The 15,686-nt window shown below is 39.8% G+C and overlaps 1 protein-coding gene across 2 annotated transcripts in view; it reads left to right on the top strand.

The window, feature by feature from the left end:
- The window catches only part of LOC149827942 (digalactosyldiacylglycerol synthase 2, chloroplastic-like), a 66,862-nt gene extending 52,071 nt beyond the window's left edge, over positions 1 to 14,791 (top strand). The window contains exon 5 of one of the 2 annotated variants that reach the window (XM_090019738.1): positions 14,161 to 14,791. In XM_090019738.1, coding sequence (XP_089875864.1) covers positions 14,161 to 14,686 — 526 coding nt within the window. In that variant the 3' untranslated portion in view covers positions 14,687 to 14,791. Of the gene's footprint in view, positions 1 to 6,440; positions 6,729 to 14,160 lie in introns of those variants that run through there. The other variant, XM_090019739.1, reaches the window with a different exon arrangement.
- The last annotated feature ends 895 nt before the right edge of the window (positions 14,792 to 15,686 follow it).

Genomic DNA, 15,686 nt, shown 5'->3' with positions numbered 1-15,686 from the left:
TGACCAAGAGAGTAAATCCCCAAAGGCATTCGTGGCCCATGGATGCATCCAACTTTTGCAGAAGTACTTGGGAGCTACCACCTAGGATAATTTATGGTAGTCTCATTTCTCCTAACTCTGATGATTGGGGAAGCTGAGTCTTTTGCCCGTAGGGTAATTGTTAACAACTTGTCCATCGGAGTTTTTGTACCATTCATCTTTTCCCTTGATGAACCATGAGAGTTGAATGAGCACGACGATGGTTCTTAATCGCTGCCCCATTATACATGCTCTGGTCTACTAGACTCACTCGAGCATCTTGCCTGTAAAGGCGAATTATCACCATTTATGTGATCTCTGCATTGTGCTCTATGCACGCTCCGGAGTTGCCACAACCTCATCATCTAAACATCGTAATACCATAGTGACATACTTGTCCAAAAGTACGGTCTTACCTGTCTAAAGGTATGACTACGATGAGAGGGTAACATTTAATATGTTGCAATTCATTTGGTTTCAATTTGACATGTATTGCTCTTTGAGCGTTTGGCCTATGAAAGCGATCATTATCTTTATTTATTTCAACAGAGTGCTCATTGCAAGTTCGAGGTGCTCAACAACCTCTCATACTTCTCATTGTAGTGTGCGTATCGTACCTGTCTAAAGGTCCAACTACGATGGTAGATCATGAGTTTCTCGAAAGATAACCCAACACTGTGTTCCGTAGGATATAGTATAAGTGATTTCAGTTAGCAATCTTGGTTTCTTCGAAATAAGAACACAAGTCTCAGGATCGCCGTGGATCCGAGTATCTCTCCCGAGTAACCGACTCGGGGTGTAGATAATTGCATCTATAAACTCACAGAGATAACACTAGCTTTAAAAGTAGGCTTGCGTGCTCGAGAAGTTGAGCCTTGCACAAAGAAGACCCTCTTCTCGACACTACAGTGCGACGTTAACAGAAAACAAGTACAGGAAAGCAGTAGCAGAAATCTACTATAGAGCAAGCCTATGCATGAAAAAAACAAGAAACATACACTTCAGGAAAATAAAGACAAGCAGTCACAAGTCATATTTATCTACGTGCATGACATATCAATTATTTTATCTCTGAATCTTAATACTTTATTTAATTTGTCAAAAGTCTTCATGCAACTTTCTCCTACCTCGGGAGGTTACGTCGCTGCGAGTGCCTACGAGTGTAGGTGATGTAGAGCTCGGGTCACGGGGCATGAGCATGATCCGTCGTGCGTACTGCAAACAAATAAGAGTGATTATCAAAATACAGGAAGCGTTGACCGAGTTGGGGCCGACCCCATGCAGAGGAAGTAGGGGGCAACATGAGTGGGTCCTACCTGACTAACCTAAAATATACGATGTAATTATAAGGTTTTGAACTTGCAACGTCTCGACACATGATGACGAGCATTAGATGCTCTTACCAGACAAGTGAAGCCCCTATTGGTTCTATAAAAAAAAAGGGAATCAGGCAGAGGCATCGCCCCTGCCTGCCGACCGGAAAAGAGAGGCGGCATGGACGAGCCCCTGCCTGTCAATAACAGAGAGGCGGCAAGGGCGTCCCCTGCCTACCCAGAGTACAGAAAGGAGGCAGGGGCATCGCCACTGCTTGCCGGAAATAGAGAGGCGGTAGGGGCATCGCCCTTGCCTACCGACAACCTAAGTCACACGGACTCGGCTAGGGAGGCGCCACACCCGAGTCGACATGCCCTGACACGAGTGCGGCTTAGGACACGGTTCGGACTCGGTCAACGACGAGTCAGACTCGGTCAACGAATCGAGGACTAGTCCGTCCTCGTTTTGGACTCGTTCAACGTTGATCGAGTCTATATTCGTTCATTTTTAAGGTGAAAAAACTAAAAAAAATAAATTATATATATATATATAGCCGAGTTCCCTTGTCCAAAATTTTTAAAATTGTGCCGCATCCGTGTCGCACCCGCACCTGCACCCATGTGACATAGCCGACAATAGAAAGGGAGAGAGAGATGGAAGGCGCGGCAGGGGGCCATCGGCCTCCTGTCGGCCTCCTGGGGAACGCAGAGAGAGAGTGGAGGCGCGGCAGGGGGTCGTCGGCCTCTTGCCGGCGTACGCAGAGAGAGAGAGGGGAGAAAGGGAAGGCACGACAGGGGGCCGCCGGCCTCCTGCCGGTCCTCCGGCAGCCCGAAAAAGAGGAAGATGAAGGAGAAGAAGAAGTAAAAGGAGAAGAAGACAGAGAAGAGGAGACACACCTGGGAGAGAGAGCGGGGTCGTCGGTGCTGTCGCACGCAGGGTGTGAGAGAGAAAGCGAAGGAGAGGAGGGAGGCGCAGACAATGGGTGCCCTCCCTCCCCTCATTGTGCCTTTCAGGAAAAGGGAAACCCCCAAAGGGATTTCCTGTTTTCGCAAAGGGACGGGGGAGCGCAGTTGCGGCGCAGGGGGAAAAAGAAAGGGTTTTTAGAACTCTAGCCCCTGCGCTGCGGGTATTAACCCCAATGGATCCGGATCTGACCCAGGTCTGAAGGAAATTTTTTTTAAAGTGGGTTTTACACGACAACCATGCGAGGAGAAGGAAACATTACACTTATGGTGAGATAATTGAGAAACTGATAAAAGATTTAAATTCAGTTTGAGAATATTTCTAATTTTTGAAATAGAAAATCTTTTTGAAATGTTTTCAAAGTTTCCTATTCCTTTTATTTCAAGAGATGTTTCATCAGCAGTAAAAATATTTGATCAACTTGAGTTATGACATTCAAATAAAATATCACCATTTGGTGTCATATGAAAAGATGAACCTGAGTCAAGAAGCCAAAGATATTTACCGGGATCAAAGAAATTGAAGGATGAGGATGCTCCTTTGAGTAGAGGTTAAAGAGTCTTCACTAACTGTGTCAAGAACATGTTTCCAATAGACGAATCTTGTATAATTTTTCATCATGTAACTCTTGTGAGGGTCCAACAACGGCAACCTTCTTCTCATAAGGTTTCTTCAATTTAAGGCAATATGTTTTCACATGTCAAGGTTCATGACAATGATAGCAAATAACTTTCTTTCTTTCTTTCAAACTCATTGCCTTGCCTTTCATCACTTGACTTTTCATAGGGTGGTGGCTTGTAGGTACAAACATAACTTCTTGGTCTAGATACAGCTAGGACCGAGTCATCATCACTCTTGGAGATTCGCTTTTTAATCTTATTTTCTTCCATACTTAATTCTTCAATAGTGTCTTATATTGAAGGGACTTTCCCTCGTTGGAGAAGAGCGGATTTGGTGGATTCAAAATCTGATCTTAAACTATTAATGAATTAATAAAAGTGTTCTGTGTTTATTTGATTTTGACAGAGTTCAATATCTTCCGGACAATGGCACTTTGGCTCAAGAAGAGCCAATTGTTCCCATATTTTGGATAAGGCATTAAAGTATTCTCTAATGCTTTTGTCTCCTTGAGTCATATTTTGTATCTTATCTTGCAAGTTGCACACATGTGCAATATCTTTAAGAGAATACATTGTCTGCATGTTTGAATTTAGCAAGACTTGAACACTTCTTAATGTCAACGCTGCTAATGAGCCAAGACATAATCTTGACATGCCTCATTCTCCACTCCCACTTTTTTTTCATAAGTAGTCATTGCCTTATTTTTCTGAACCTTCGTAAGAGGTACATCTTTCTCACCTTCAACTTTTGTGAGGATTAGTTTGGGTTTCGAATCGGTCTCATCCACTAATCCCTGACCCTTTTCCCCATATGAGATGCTTTATAATTGGAGCCCATATTACATAGATAGAATCATTGAGTTTGATGGGTTTTATGGTGGCATTTTCATTGTCATCCATTTTTACAAGGGTAAAAGCAAAGAGAAAGACAAAAGAGGAGAGAAAGAAGCGAGGGAAGAACAAAAGAAGGTAAAGACTATGAATACTCCACCACCAAGTAAGTGCCACCAATCAAGAGCAAGAACACTCCTTCACCAAGCAAGCACCACCAATCAATATCTTGAAATACTATCACAATCTTACTAGCACTGGAATAAGGATTGTGAGAGAGCTTCAACACTTTCAAATTTGGAGGGGCATGCTTCCCAATGCACTGAAAAGGTATCATCTTGATCACCAAGCTCGGATACCATGTAAGGAAATGAATTCCTTCAAAGGTATTCACCAAATCACCAACAATGGATGCTTAAAAGAGTTCCTCCAATCAAGAGCACGAACACTCCTTCACCAAGCAAGCACCACCAATCAATATCTTGAAATACTATCATAATCTTACTAGCATTCAAATAAGGATTGTGAGAGAGCTTCAACACTTTCAAATTTTGAGTGGCACATTTTTCAATATACCGAAAAGGTTTCAGCTTGATCACCAAGCTCTGATACCACGTAAGGAAATGAGTTCCTTCAAAGGTATTCACCAAATCACCAACAATGGACGCTCAAAAGAGTTCCACCAAAATACCAAAATGAAAACTCAAAGAACCACAAAAGGGTTCACTCACAAATACCCACTAAATGGGTTCAAGAACAAAAGATAAAAAATAGTGATTTTATTTATTGTAATCCACACACAAAGTGATACATGGAGCGAGGGCCATGCCCCATATTTATACACAAAGGAGAAGACTCATAGAGAGTCGTTGGGGTCTCAATGGCTCTATTGTATTGACTAGTCAACATGTTGACTAGTTCAATACTAACTAAAAAATAAAAAATCTAATCCTAGTTTACTACCTAGTTACACACACTCTCTCTCTCATAATATATATAAATATATATTATGTACATTTATTTTTAACAAGTCCCACTGCAAGATTTCCTTAGCAGATGTAAATATCTTTAGGAAAAAAAACACATGATGTGATTGTTATATATATATATATATTTGTGTATAACTAAATTAGTTTAGTTAGGTTGTTTTTTAATTTTTTTGTTGGCTTTTGACTAGTCAACAAAAGGTTGACTAGTCAACTATAGAGTTGTTGGGGGTCCAATAGCTCTATTTAGAGCCGTTGGACCCCCAACGACTCTATGGTTCCTCTCCCTTGTAAGCCCTTGTCTTGTATATAAATAGAGGTGAAATCCCCTCTCAAATGTATGCTTCTTGCATGAACATTGATCAATAAAATATTATTTTTATCTCTTTTGTTTGCCCCTTTAGTGGGTGTTTGTGTGTGAGCTCATCTTTATGGCTTGTGTGTGTTCTCTTGGTGCTTTGGTGGAACTCTTTTGAGTGTCCACATTGTTGTTCTTGGTGAACATAGGAGGATCTTGTTTCCTTTCAGTGATCAAATAATGTAGGAGCACGCTTTTGAAAATTGGCCAATTTTGTTAACAGTGGTAATGTCTTAATTGCTTTGTGATGCTACTATTAATTTAATTATACCCATTACATAACTTGTGAGTTGGAAGCGTACTGATTTCTTGATTTATTAATGCTTTGTATCTTTTGAAAAATTAAGCATTGTATTTCTTGTGTGAAGTGTGTGTGCATGCCTTTATTCACTCTACTTTGTGAATGCACAATATCTTTTAACATTTTTTTTTACAAAATCACTAAAATGCCTCTGGTGGTGAAAATTATTCATCAACACCTCCATGTCATTTATCAGGGAACACAACCACACACACACACGCACAAACAAGATGCCTAATTGTTCGATTATCAGATCTAGCGGCCCGAGCTTTTAATTTGCCTGATCTTATATTCTTGCAGCTGACCTTGATTTAGTCAAAATGCCCTTAACATTTATTTTATATACAAAGGAATATTAGTGGTATTTATTGAAAGTCTATAATATAGTGTATCGTAACGATGTGTGTAACTTATTAGACTAATATGTAGGGATGGCAGTGGGGCGGGGCGGGGGACAAGGTTTCCACCCCCGCCCCGCCTCAAAATTTTATCCTCCACCCCCGCCCCGCCTCTGCGGCGGGGATGGATTTTATCCTCCATCCCCGTTTCATACCCTTCATCCCCGGTCCAAACGGGGATGAGGCGGGGCGGGGATATTGCAGGGAAAAGTGGTCGGGGCGGGGTTGGGGCGGGGATTAGGCGGGGATCGTGGCGGGGACGGGACGGGGCGGGGCGGGGCGGGGAAAAGTGCACGTCCACCCCCGCCCCGCCTCCGCGGCGGGGATGGATTTTATCCTCCACCCCCGCCTCCATCCCCGTTTCATACCCTTCATCCCCGGTCCAAACGGGGCGAGGCGGGGCGGGGCCCCGCTTTCCCCCGGTCCACTGCCATCCCTACTAATATGTACATACCCTATAAAGGAGGGGTATACTAGTCTTTTCATTCTTTTTCTTTTTGATGTCTCAAGGGGGTCGACCCTTTAGTTGTATAAAGACCTCATTCACGACAAGTAAAGATGTGAACTTGTGTTCCCTACTTTTGATGTTAAGCTTCCTCTAACCCTAACATCTTTTTATCTTGTTTCTTTGCTTCACTAACATGGTATCAGAGCTATATTGAAGACAAGATTGTTGATTGAAGATGTGCATGTGGAAGAGAAGGCTTCAATCTGTTGGGACCAAACTCACCTCAACTTGCATGCTCCTCTGCTGACATTGGCATAGATTGTGAGTTTTCTATAGATTGAGGTGGGGTTTTGGTAGAATGTGATTTTAGAAGATGAATGAACCTAAAATCATGTTATTAGGTTAAGATTTGAAATTTTGGAGAATTTTTCTTTGATTTTCTGTGTATCTCGGTGAACAGTAACCAGATATTGAAAAATCCTTGGATATTTGATTATTGGTGTTTCAATGACCCAAATAGGTTGTAGTCAGGTCGTTTTTGAGCATAGAACCTGTTGATACTGGTCTTGGGTTCTATTTGCTTGATTTGGCCGAGTCCTTTTGATTTTTTGGGCATCTAAAACAGGCAGTAACTGTTTTTTTCAGTTCTTCATTGGTATTGACTGATTGTTGTTACACAATACAGCAGAACATCGTGTTATTTGGGGTTCTTTTTGTGGATCGTGTTACCTTGGTTGGTTTTCGTGTTTCTTTGGAAAACCTTGATATCATTTGTTGAGCTTTTGAGTTTTGTGAGGCTTGTTTGTGGAAGGTTCTTCACCATGTTATTTTATCTTGAGTATCCTCTTATTGCAATAGTGGTACAGATTGCACCTAGATAGTTCATTTGTTGTGCATTGTGTGTTTGTGCAGCTTTTTGGCATTGTAGTTAGGGGTTGGTGAGTTATGGAGAAGGAAAAGATTCAAATTATCCCAGTCAAATTAACTAGGACAAACTATACATATTAGATTGATTTTTTGGAAGCGGTGGTTGTTGGAAAAGGATTGGGAGGCTATTTGGATGGTTCAAAAGCAAACCTAAAGCCTCCGATGAGGGCTTTGATAAGTCTATAGAGGAATGGGTTATGAACAATGTGAGAGTCAAGGCCTGGATTCTTGGGTCCGTAGAATTAAGAATTGTTATGAACATTTCAAAATTCCATGAGGCAAAAGAAGCTTGGACATATCTCGGGCAAGTTTATAAACAAGAAAACTGGGCAAGACATTATCAACTCAATCAAGAGTTAAGAAGTATGCGGCAGAGAAGCAAGTCAATGTGACTGAAGTCATTCAGTTAATTGCATAAGAGACTAAGATAAGGTCTCTTGTATTATTCTCTTTTGTGGATAATGTCGTGACTGTATCTAGGAATATAGGTGGAAGAGGTGGTGGTAGGACTAGAGGATGAAGGGTGATGGGATTTGGTGGAAGAGGTAACTTTAGTTTCGTTTAGTGTCATTATTGCAAGGGCTTTAGTCATATAAAGAATTATTCTCATTCTCAGTATAAAGAAGGGTGGTGCTATTGCAACCTCTACTGAGAGTGAAGGTGTCATACCCAAGGAGGAGCAATCAGGTGGTTCTTTATCAGTTGGTGGTGAAGTGATGAGTAGTGAGCTACTTCAAATATTAGAGCAGGTTCACCAAGAAATTCAACATCAAATCCAGCAATTGCAGCTTCTTGCTCAGTCAGTCGTTGCCCCTTCTTCCTCTGCCACTTCTGCCTCTTCCTCTGGTACTACTTTCTCAAGTATCTCAGGTTCATCTTCTGGTTGGCTAATAGACGCTGGGGCTTCATGCCATATGGCACCTCATGAGTCTATCTTAGCCAATTGTTGTCCCTGCAGTGACATATTTTGCACTGCAGATGGTTCTTCTATGTCTCTATCCAAAGTAGGCTATATTACTTATGACTCTTATTCTAGTAGTAAATTCAATCTTTCTCAAGTTTATCATGTTCCATCTCTTGCTATGAACCTTATTTCTATGGGTCAGATTACCAAACTTAACTATAATGGCATTTTCTCCTCTGTTGGTTTTATTATGCAGGATCAGTTGTCAAAAAAGATTGGGATTGGCCATAGAAAAGGAGATTTGTACTATCTGGATTAGATTGATACGAGGGAGTAGAAGTAAAAACCGGATATGAAGCTTCAGTTTTGGATGAGTCTGTTTTGTGGCACCAGAGACTAGGGCATATTTCCAGCTCTAGGTTGCAAAGTATAGTGTCATTGGGAAGTTTTGAAAAATCTAAGCTAGTTATGTTAAATCATGCTAAAGATTATGTGAGTTGTAGATTGGCCAAGAGTCATGCTTTACCATTCAAGTCTAGTGATAGAGAATCAGAAAGTTCTTTTGATTTGGTATATTCAGATGTATGGGATCCTTCTCCTGTTGTATCAAAAGGAGGATCATCATATTTTGTGACTTTCATGATTGTACAAGGTTTACATGAATATATTTTATGAAAAATAAAAATGATCTTTTTGAAATCTTTAAGAGCTTTTGTGTCATGGTTGAGAATCAAGTTGCAGTTAAAATCAAAACTCTGCGTACCGACTCTGGTGGTGAATACATTAGCTATGCGTTTGAAAATTTCATGCAAGAGAGATGTGTGGTTCATCAAAAATCTTGTCCTTACACTTCTAAGCAAAAAATGGTGTAGCTGAGCGGAAAAACAAACATATCTTGGAAACAACAAGAGTTCTTTTGTTTGGGGAGAGGTACCCAAAGTGTATTGGGAAAATGCAATTCAACTGAGCATTTATCAGATAAATTGTATGCCCTCTGGAGTACTTAAAGGGCATATCCCTTTTTCAAAAACTGTATGGAAAAGTTTCAAATTATGATATGTTAAGGGTGTTTGGTTTTGTATGTTTCGTTTTGCTAGCTAATAGATAAAGGGGCAAGTTATCTCCTAAAGCTATCAAATGTTGTTTTCTTGGTTTTGCTGAGGGTCAAAAAGGGTACAAGTGCTATGATCCAATTGGAAAGAGAGTGTGGGTATTCAAGCATATTGTGTTCCAAGAGAATATGTTATACTTTAGTCAGTATGGAGAAAAGTTGAAAAATGAGACTGACTTGTCTTTTTTTGTTCTCTTTGAAGTAAGGGAAGGTGGGAGAGAGAGAGGATGGAGAGTCAAGGGAAGCAAGTTCTAGCTAGAGAATATAGGTTTGGTCAGACCTATTCAAAGAGATGTGAATGTGTAATTGAAATTCCATTTTTTATCAAGTGGAAGAGTAGGGAAGTAAAGAGACCAATCTTGATCAAATTCCTACGACAACTGATCTTGGAAACAACAACAAAACTTAGATGTACCATCGTCTTCTTTTGCGTCTTTTCAGGTACGTAAAAGTTCTAGACCTTCTGTACTTTCATCTTGTTTTGTATCTTATGAGTCTTTTGCTCCTCATCATCGTACTTTCTTAGCCTTAATCCATTTCTATGTTGAGCTTGAGTCCTATTTAGAGGTAGCAGGAAAGGAGTGGCAAAGATCTATAGTTGATGAAATGAATGCACTTGAAAGAATGCAGGCATGGGAGCTAGTAAAACATCCTAAAAAAAATATCATTGGCAGCAAATGGGTGTACAAGGTAAAAACAAAGGCAGATGGGTCAGTGGAGAGATATAAAGTCGGATTGGTAGCAAAGGGGTACAGTCAGCATTTTGGGATTGATTTTGCAGAAACTTTTGCTCAAGTGGCTCATATGACCACAATTCGTACACTGCTAGCAGTAGCTGCCATGCAACAGTGGGATCTTTGGCAGTTGGATGTCAAGAATACATTCTTGAACAGGGATGTACAAGAGGAGGTGTGTATGAAATTACCTCAAGGATACTCAGATCCAGAAGGCATAGTGTGCAAGCTTCGCAGGGCTCTATATGGTCTCAAACAAGTACCTCGAGCTTGGTTTGAGAAGTTCAGTTCAGCAGTGAGGTCACTTGGTTTTGTGCAGAGTCATCATGATTCTGCTTTGTTTATGTCTTCCTCTACTCTTGGAAGATATATATTGCTTCTTTATATAGATGATACGGTTGTCATTGGAGATGACATAAAGAAAACAGAAGATACCAAAAAGAAGCTGGCCAATATGTTTTAGATGAAAGACTTGGGCGTTTGAAGTATTTCCTTGGGCTTGAGATAGCCTACTCCCCCAGGGGACTGTACTTGTCCCAACATATATATGCTAAAGATTTGGTTGTGAAAGCAAGATTGACAGATAACTTCAAACAAGTAAATTTTTCCATGGAGACAAATTTGAAGATAAGGGCAACTGATGGTGTTGAGCTAGAGGATCTTGTAGTATATAAACAGTTAGTTGAGAGCCTTATATATTTGACTATATCCAAAGCAGATATAACTCATGTAGTGAGTCAATTTATGAGTGCTCTCATATCAGTTCACTTGGCAGCTACACTCAGGATCATCAGGTATCTAAGAGTTTCTATTCACTTTGGCATGTTTTTCTCATCTTCATCTGACAAAGAGTTGAGAGCCTTCTGCGATGTTGATTTTGGAGGCTCCACTAGAGATCAACTTTCTACTACAGGGTTTTGTGTTTTCCTTGGAAGCTCACTGATCTCATGGAAGAGTATGAAGCAACAAAGAGTTGCATTGTCTACTGCAGAAGCAGAATACAGAGTGATAGCTCAAGTTGTGACTGAGATTATTTGGATTTGATGGTTATTTAAGGAATTGAGAATTCCATGCGAAAAGAAAACTCAACTATATTGTGACAATATGAGCGCTAGTCATATTGCAAAGAATCCAGAGTTTCATGAGCGCACTAAGCCCATTGAAATAGATTGTCATTATACAAGAAGGGCTTATGAAGATGAGATTATAGCTTTGGAACATGTTAGCTCAAATAATCAGATTGTAGATGTATTTACAAAAAGTCTTTCCTTTGTATTTCAGTTCTTTCCTTTCTAAACTTGGAATGATTCCTTTACATCCTTTCAAGTTTGAAGGGAAGTATTGAAAGTCTATATAATACAGTGTATCATAAAGATGTGTAAAGTAACTTATTAGACTACCAAGTAGATACCATATAAAGGAGGGGTATACTAGTCTTTTCATTCTTTTTCTTTTTGATGTCTCAAGGGGGTTGACCTTTTAGTTGAATAAAGACCCCATTCACAACAAGTAAAGATGTGAACTTGTGTTCCCTCCTTTTGATGTTGAGCTTCCTCTAACCCTAACATCTTTTCCTCTTGTTTCTTTGTTTCACTAAACACTATTCACTGTTTAAGAGCAAAATAGTAATGGATATATATTTGCTACAGTCGATTGTACCCACAATTTAGTTGGGTTCTCATGATGTGAGTTGTTTCAACAAGGTCGATTTAGTGGAAATCAGCCCTTGGACCGGTCTTTTTCAACAAAAAAACATGTACTTTTTGAGCCGGAAAATTTTGGCATGTTTACGGCCATCAATTTTTGCATCACCGGGAAGGCCTGTACACGTTGGATTGCGGCAATCCAGAAGCCCATTCCTACTAAATGGAGCATGTAGATCACAACCATGAGATTAGATTTATAAAAAAAAAGGTTTATGTAAGAAATACGGTCTAGCCCAAGGTTGTTAAATGCAATGAGGCGAAGCGAGGCGTTGAGCATGTTATGAAGCGAGGCGTAAGCCTCGAGGCGTTGAAGCGTAAGCTTCATGATCAAAATAATAAAATATATAATATTAATAAAATAGCACTGGTAAATGGTGTTTTAATATAAATATACATATATGAGTTTGTTATATACACATATGAGTTTGTTTGATGGTTGATTTAGTAAATATAAGGTTTTTGAAGGACTTGAAAAATAAATAGCTCCCAATTTTTTTAAATTATAACCTTGAATTTGTTTCCATCAAAAACGGCCTAAACAAAAAAAAAATCTTAGTGATGCATATAAATATTTTTTTCTTGGACATATCAAATGCATACATGCAATGGAACTTGTAATAAAATGGTGGTCTTCAACAAATGCACAAATAACTCACAAACAAGTGTCTATTGGAGACACTACAAGCATGACCCTTGAAAGGGTATAAAGGGAAGAACACTTGAAAAATAAATAATACTTTATTCATGAACAAAATGCTTAAGAAGCATTGTTATTTACATTGAAGGGGTTCACCCCTATATATACAAAAAAATGGGAGAGAGAGGAGAGCTCATTTTGAGCTCTCCAAAAAGAGACGTTGGATTCCAACGTCTCTTAATATAGCTGTTGGACTACAGTCCAACAACATTTATTATTATAGCTGTTGGACTATAGTCCAACAACATTTATTATAGCTGTTGGACTACAGTCCAACAGCTACTTGCACAGTCAAGTTCCAACAGGAACTTGACTGGATCAAAATATCTAGTTTCTATTGAACTAGATGCTAAAAAAGAAAATAGAAAAATAAAATAATAAAATAATAAAATAAAATATAATAATATTAAATAATATATATATATATATTGCAGTTTACATTTTAACAGAACTATCATGAAACTATAGTTTTTTTGCAATGCACTTTTGCGCACATCTCTTACTTATATACAGGTATATGTAAATTTAAGTTAGTTATACTAATGCAAGATTTTTAGTGGTTTACCACCACTCAATTAATCAGGAGTTATTGATGCTATTTGCATCAAACATTTAGCTGAAATCATAGTGAGGGCAATCCAAACAGTGTTATATTTGAAATTATTTTAGATAATTATGTATTCAAAGTGTTTCCAGAACGCTTCAGGTACTGAGGGTGCGCCTCAGTACCTTGAGCGTGCGCCTCGCCTGTGAGGCGTACGCTTCAAGTACTGAGGCGTACGCCTCTCACAACACTGGTCTAACCTGTGTAGTATCCAAACCCAGTCTCTCAGCCAAATGGGGTAACTGTACATTGGACCCTTGACATTCTTATGTTTTCCAAATATCTGGATTTTCCCTCTTGTATGTACCTGTAATACAATTCATCTATATGTATTCATGAATTTCTTTATTAATATTACTTCATACATATTATAGTCTTTGTCATGTTATACTTCCATTCACATTGATTTTCTTAACTCTATATCCTGATAGATGCCAATAACCTATGTCACATGGGTGCGGGTAGGGGTGCGACACAGGTGCGGAGCAATTTCAAAAATTTTGGACACGGGGACACGGCTATATATATATATATATATATATATATATATATATATATATATATATATATAAAGATCGATTTTTTTTAGTTTTTATAAGTCTTTTGCTCTAAAAAAATGGACAAAAATAAACTCGGTCAAAGTTGACCGAGTCCAAAATGTGGATGGACTCGGCCCCGGTGCGTTGACCGAGTCCGACACTTGTTGACCGAGTCCGTCCCGTGTCCCCGCCCCGTGTCCGCACCCGTGTCGGGGGTGTCGACACGGGTGCGTCGACCTCCTAGCCGAGTCCGTGTGACATAGCCAATAACTTAATGGATCTCATTGCATGAAAAGTTATGATCAAATTTGAGCACCAAAATTGTTCGTTGGGTTAGTCTATTGTATGGTTTTATCATGTCAAAATTCTGCCTGTTCATATTCCTCACTTTTGAAACTGCCTTTATTTCTGCACACACTTAATTCCACCAATATTGATCTTCTTGTTTGAACAATGTTTTTGTCCAAATATCTGTTATCTTTTGCTTCCATAATTTTCCCTCTTTCTAGTTTCTACCACTGGTTTAGTTCAAGTACTTGTGATGAATTCTCTTATGTAAAAGTGTTGTGTTAGATTGTCTACAAATAAGGTTCCTCTCTCTCTCTCTCTCTCTCTCTCTCTCTCTCTCTCTCTCTCTCTCTCTCTCTCTCTTTGAATGTGCATGCCCGCACATGTGCTAAGTCATTTATATCTACATTCAGGTACAAGGTGTTTGTAAATCCAAGCACAACAGATGTTGTCTGCACTACAACAGCTGAGGCACTTGCCATGGGCAAGGTTGTGGTTTGTGCGGACCACCCATCCAACGAGTTCTTCAAGCAGTTTCCCAACTGCCGAACCTACAAAGATCAGGCTGGGTTTGTGAACCAGGTGCATGCAGCTCTATCTAGCAATCCAGCACCATTAACAAGTGAGCAACAGCATGAGTTGTCATGGGAAGCCGCCACTGAACGGTTTCTGCGTGTCGCTGAATTGAACTCCCCAAATGGAAAGCTTATGGCTGCCTCCTCTTATCGAATGCGCACACGTCTCATGTCCCTCTCCATAAGTGTGCCAAATATAAGGAAGTACATGGAGGATGCATCCGCTTTTGTTCATAATACTGTGTCTGGAATAGAGGCTGCACGACGGTCGTTTGGAGCTATACCAGGGTCCATGCAACCGGATGAGGAGCAATGTAGAGAGTTGGGGCTGCCTTTTCAACAAATAAAGCATAAGTCTAAATGATGATTAATGACGGAGGCCCTCTTGCTGGGGCATTATAATGTGTATTATGATGATTCACGGAAATCTTGTGTAATATTTGCGTTTCAGTGCCCATCATTCATGAGTCATGGCTCCCCAGTTTAGAGAGAGAGAGAGAGAGAGATGTGGCGTTTAAGTAGGCCCATCCTGGATTTTTAGATTTCAGATCATAGTTATTGAGACGCACACTTGATGGGTATGTTGCGAATTGAAAATTGCAGGCGAGTCACGTATAAGTTTGCTGTATTATTTGGTTGAACGTCTCTGGCAGGTTCTGTTGGTGTGGCGCCTTGTGTTGGGACGTTGCAAGTTGGGACCCCAAATGGTATGATTGTATAACAGGTAGGGGTCTGTCTAACCCCAGCTCTCTGTCGAAAAGTGTAACCCTTGCCGCAATGTCGAAGCTGGATTTACTTTCTGGTGGGCAGTGGTGACCTCAGGTGTTTTATCAACCAGAGGCCAGCCAATGTGCGGTCGGTGATTGGGAGGGGAGGGGAGGGGGAGAGGGGCACGTGCATACTGTCCTTTACATGTCAAGACTGCAAACTTTAGCTGAATTTGTCAACTTCAGGTTCTTGATGCAGTGCACCGGTTGCCTTGACTCATTGAGTGAGTGAGTGAGACCTGGCACTTGAATCATACCAATTCTAGTTTCACTCTATAACTTCATCACAACTCCAGTTTATGGGAATTTTAGATTACTTGCCTATAAAATATTTACTTGCTTTAAGAAAATTAAAAAAATGCTATAAGAAACACTTTTGATACCTTATTTTAGGTATGTCACAAGCCTTAGATAGGGAAAGAAGTTATACACATTCTTATCCAATTTTTAATGGTAAAACGGGGAGATTCCACTCAAATATAGTTCCTGTTATCTTGTTTGTTCTTGTTTTCACACAGTTAAAACTTGTTTTTTTAAGGAAACCAAAAACTTAACAATCAACTTGACTTTGTTAAGTAAAACAGTACATTTTATTTT

The sequence above is a fragment of the Nuphar pumila genome, chromosome 10, assembly GCF_984573655.1.
Source record: "Nuphar pumila chromosome 10, dmNupPumi1.hap1.1, whole genome shotgun sequence".
NCBI classification, from domain to species: domain Eukaryota; kingdom Viridiplantae; phylum Streptophyta; class Magnoliopsida; order Nymphaeales; family Nymphaeaceae; genus Nuphar; species Nuphar pumila.
Note: the sequence above shows the minus strand (reverse complement) of the source record. Positions and strands in the feature narration are given on the sequence as shown.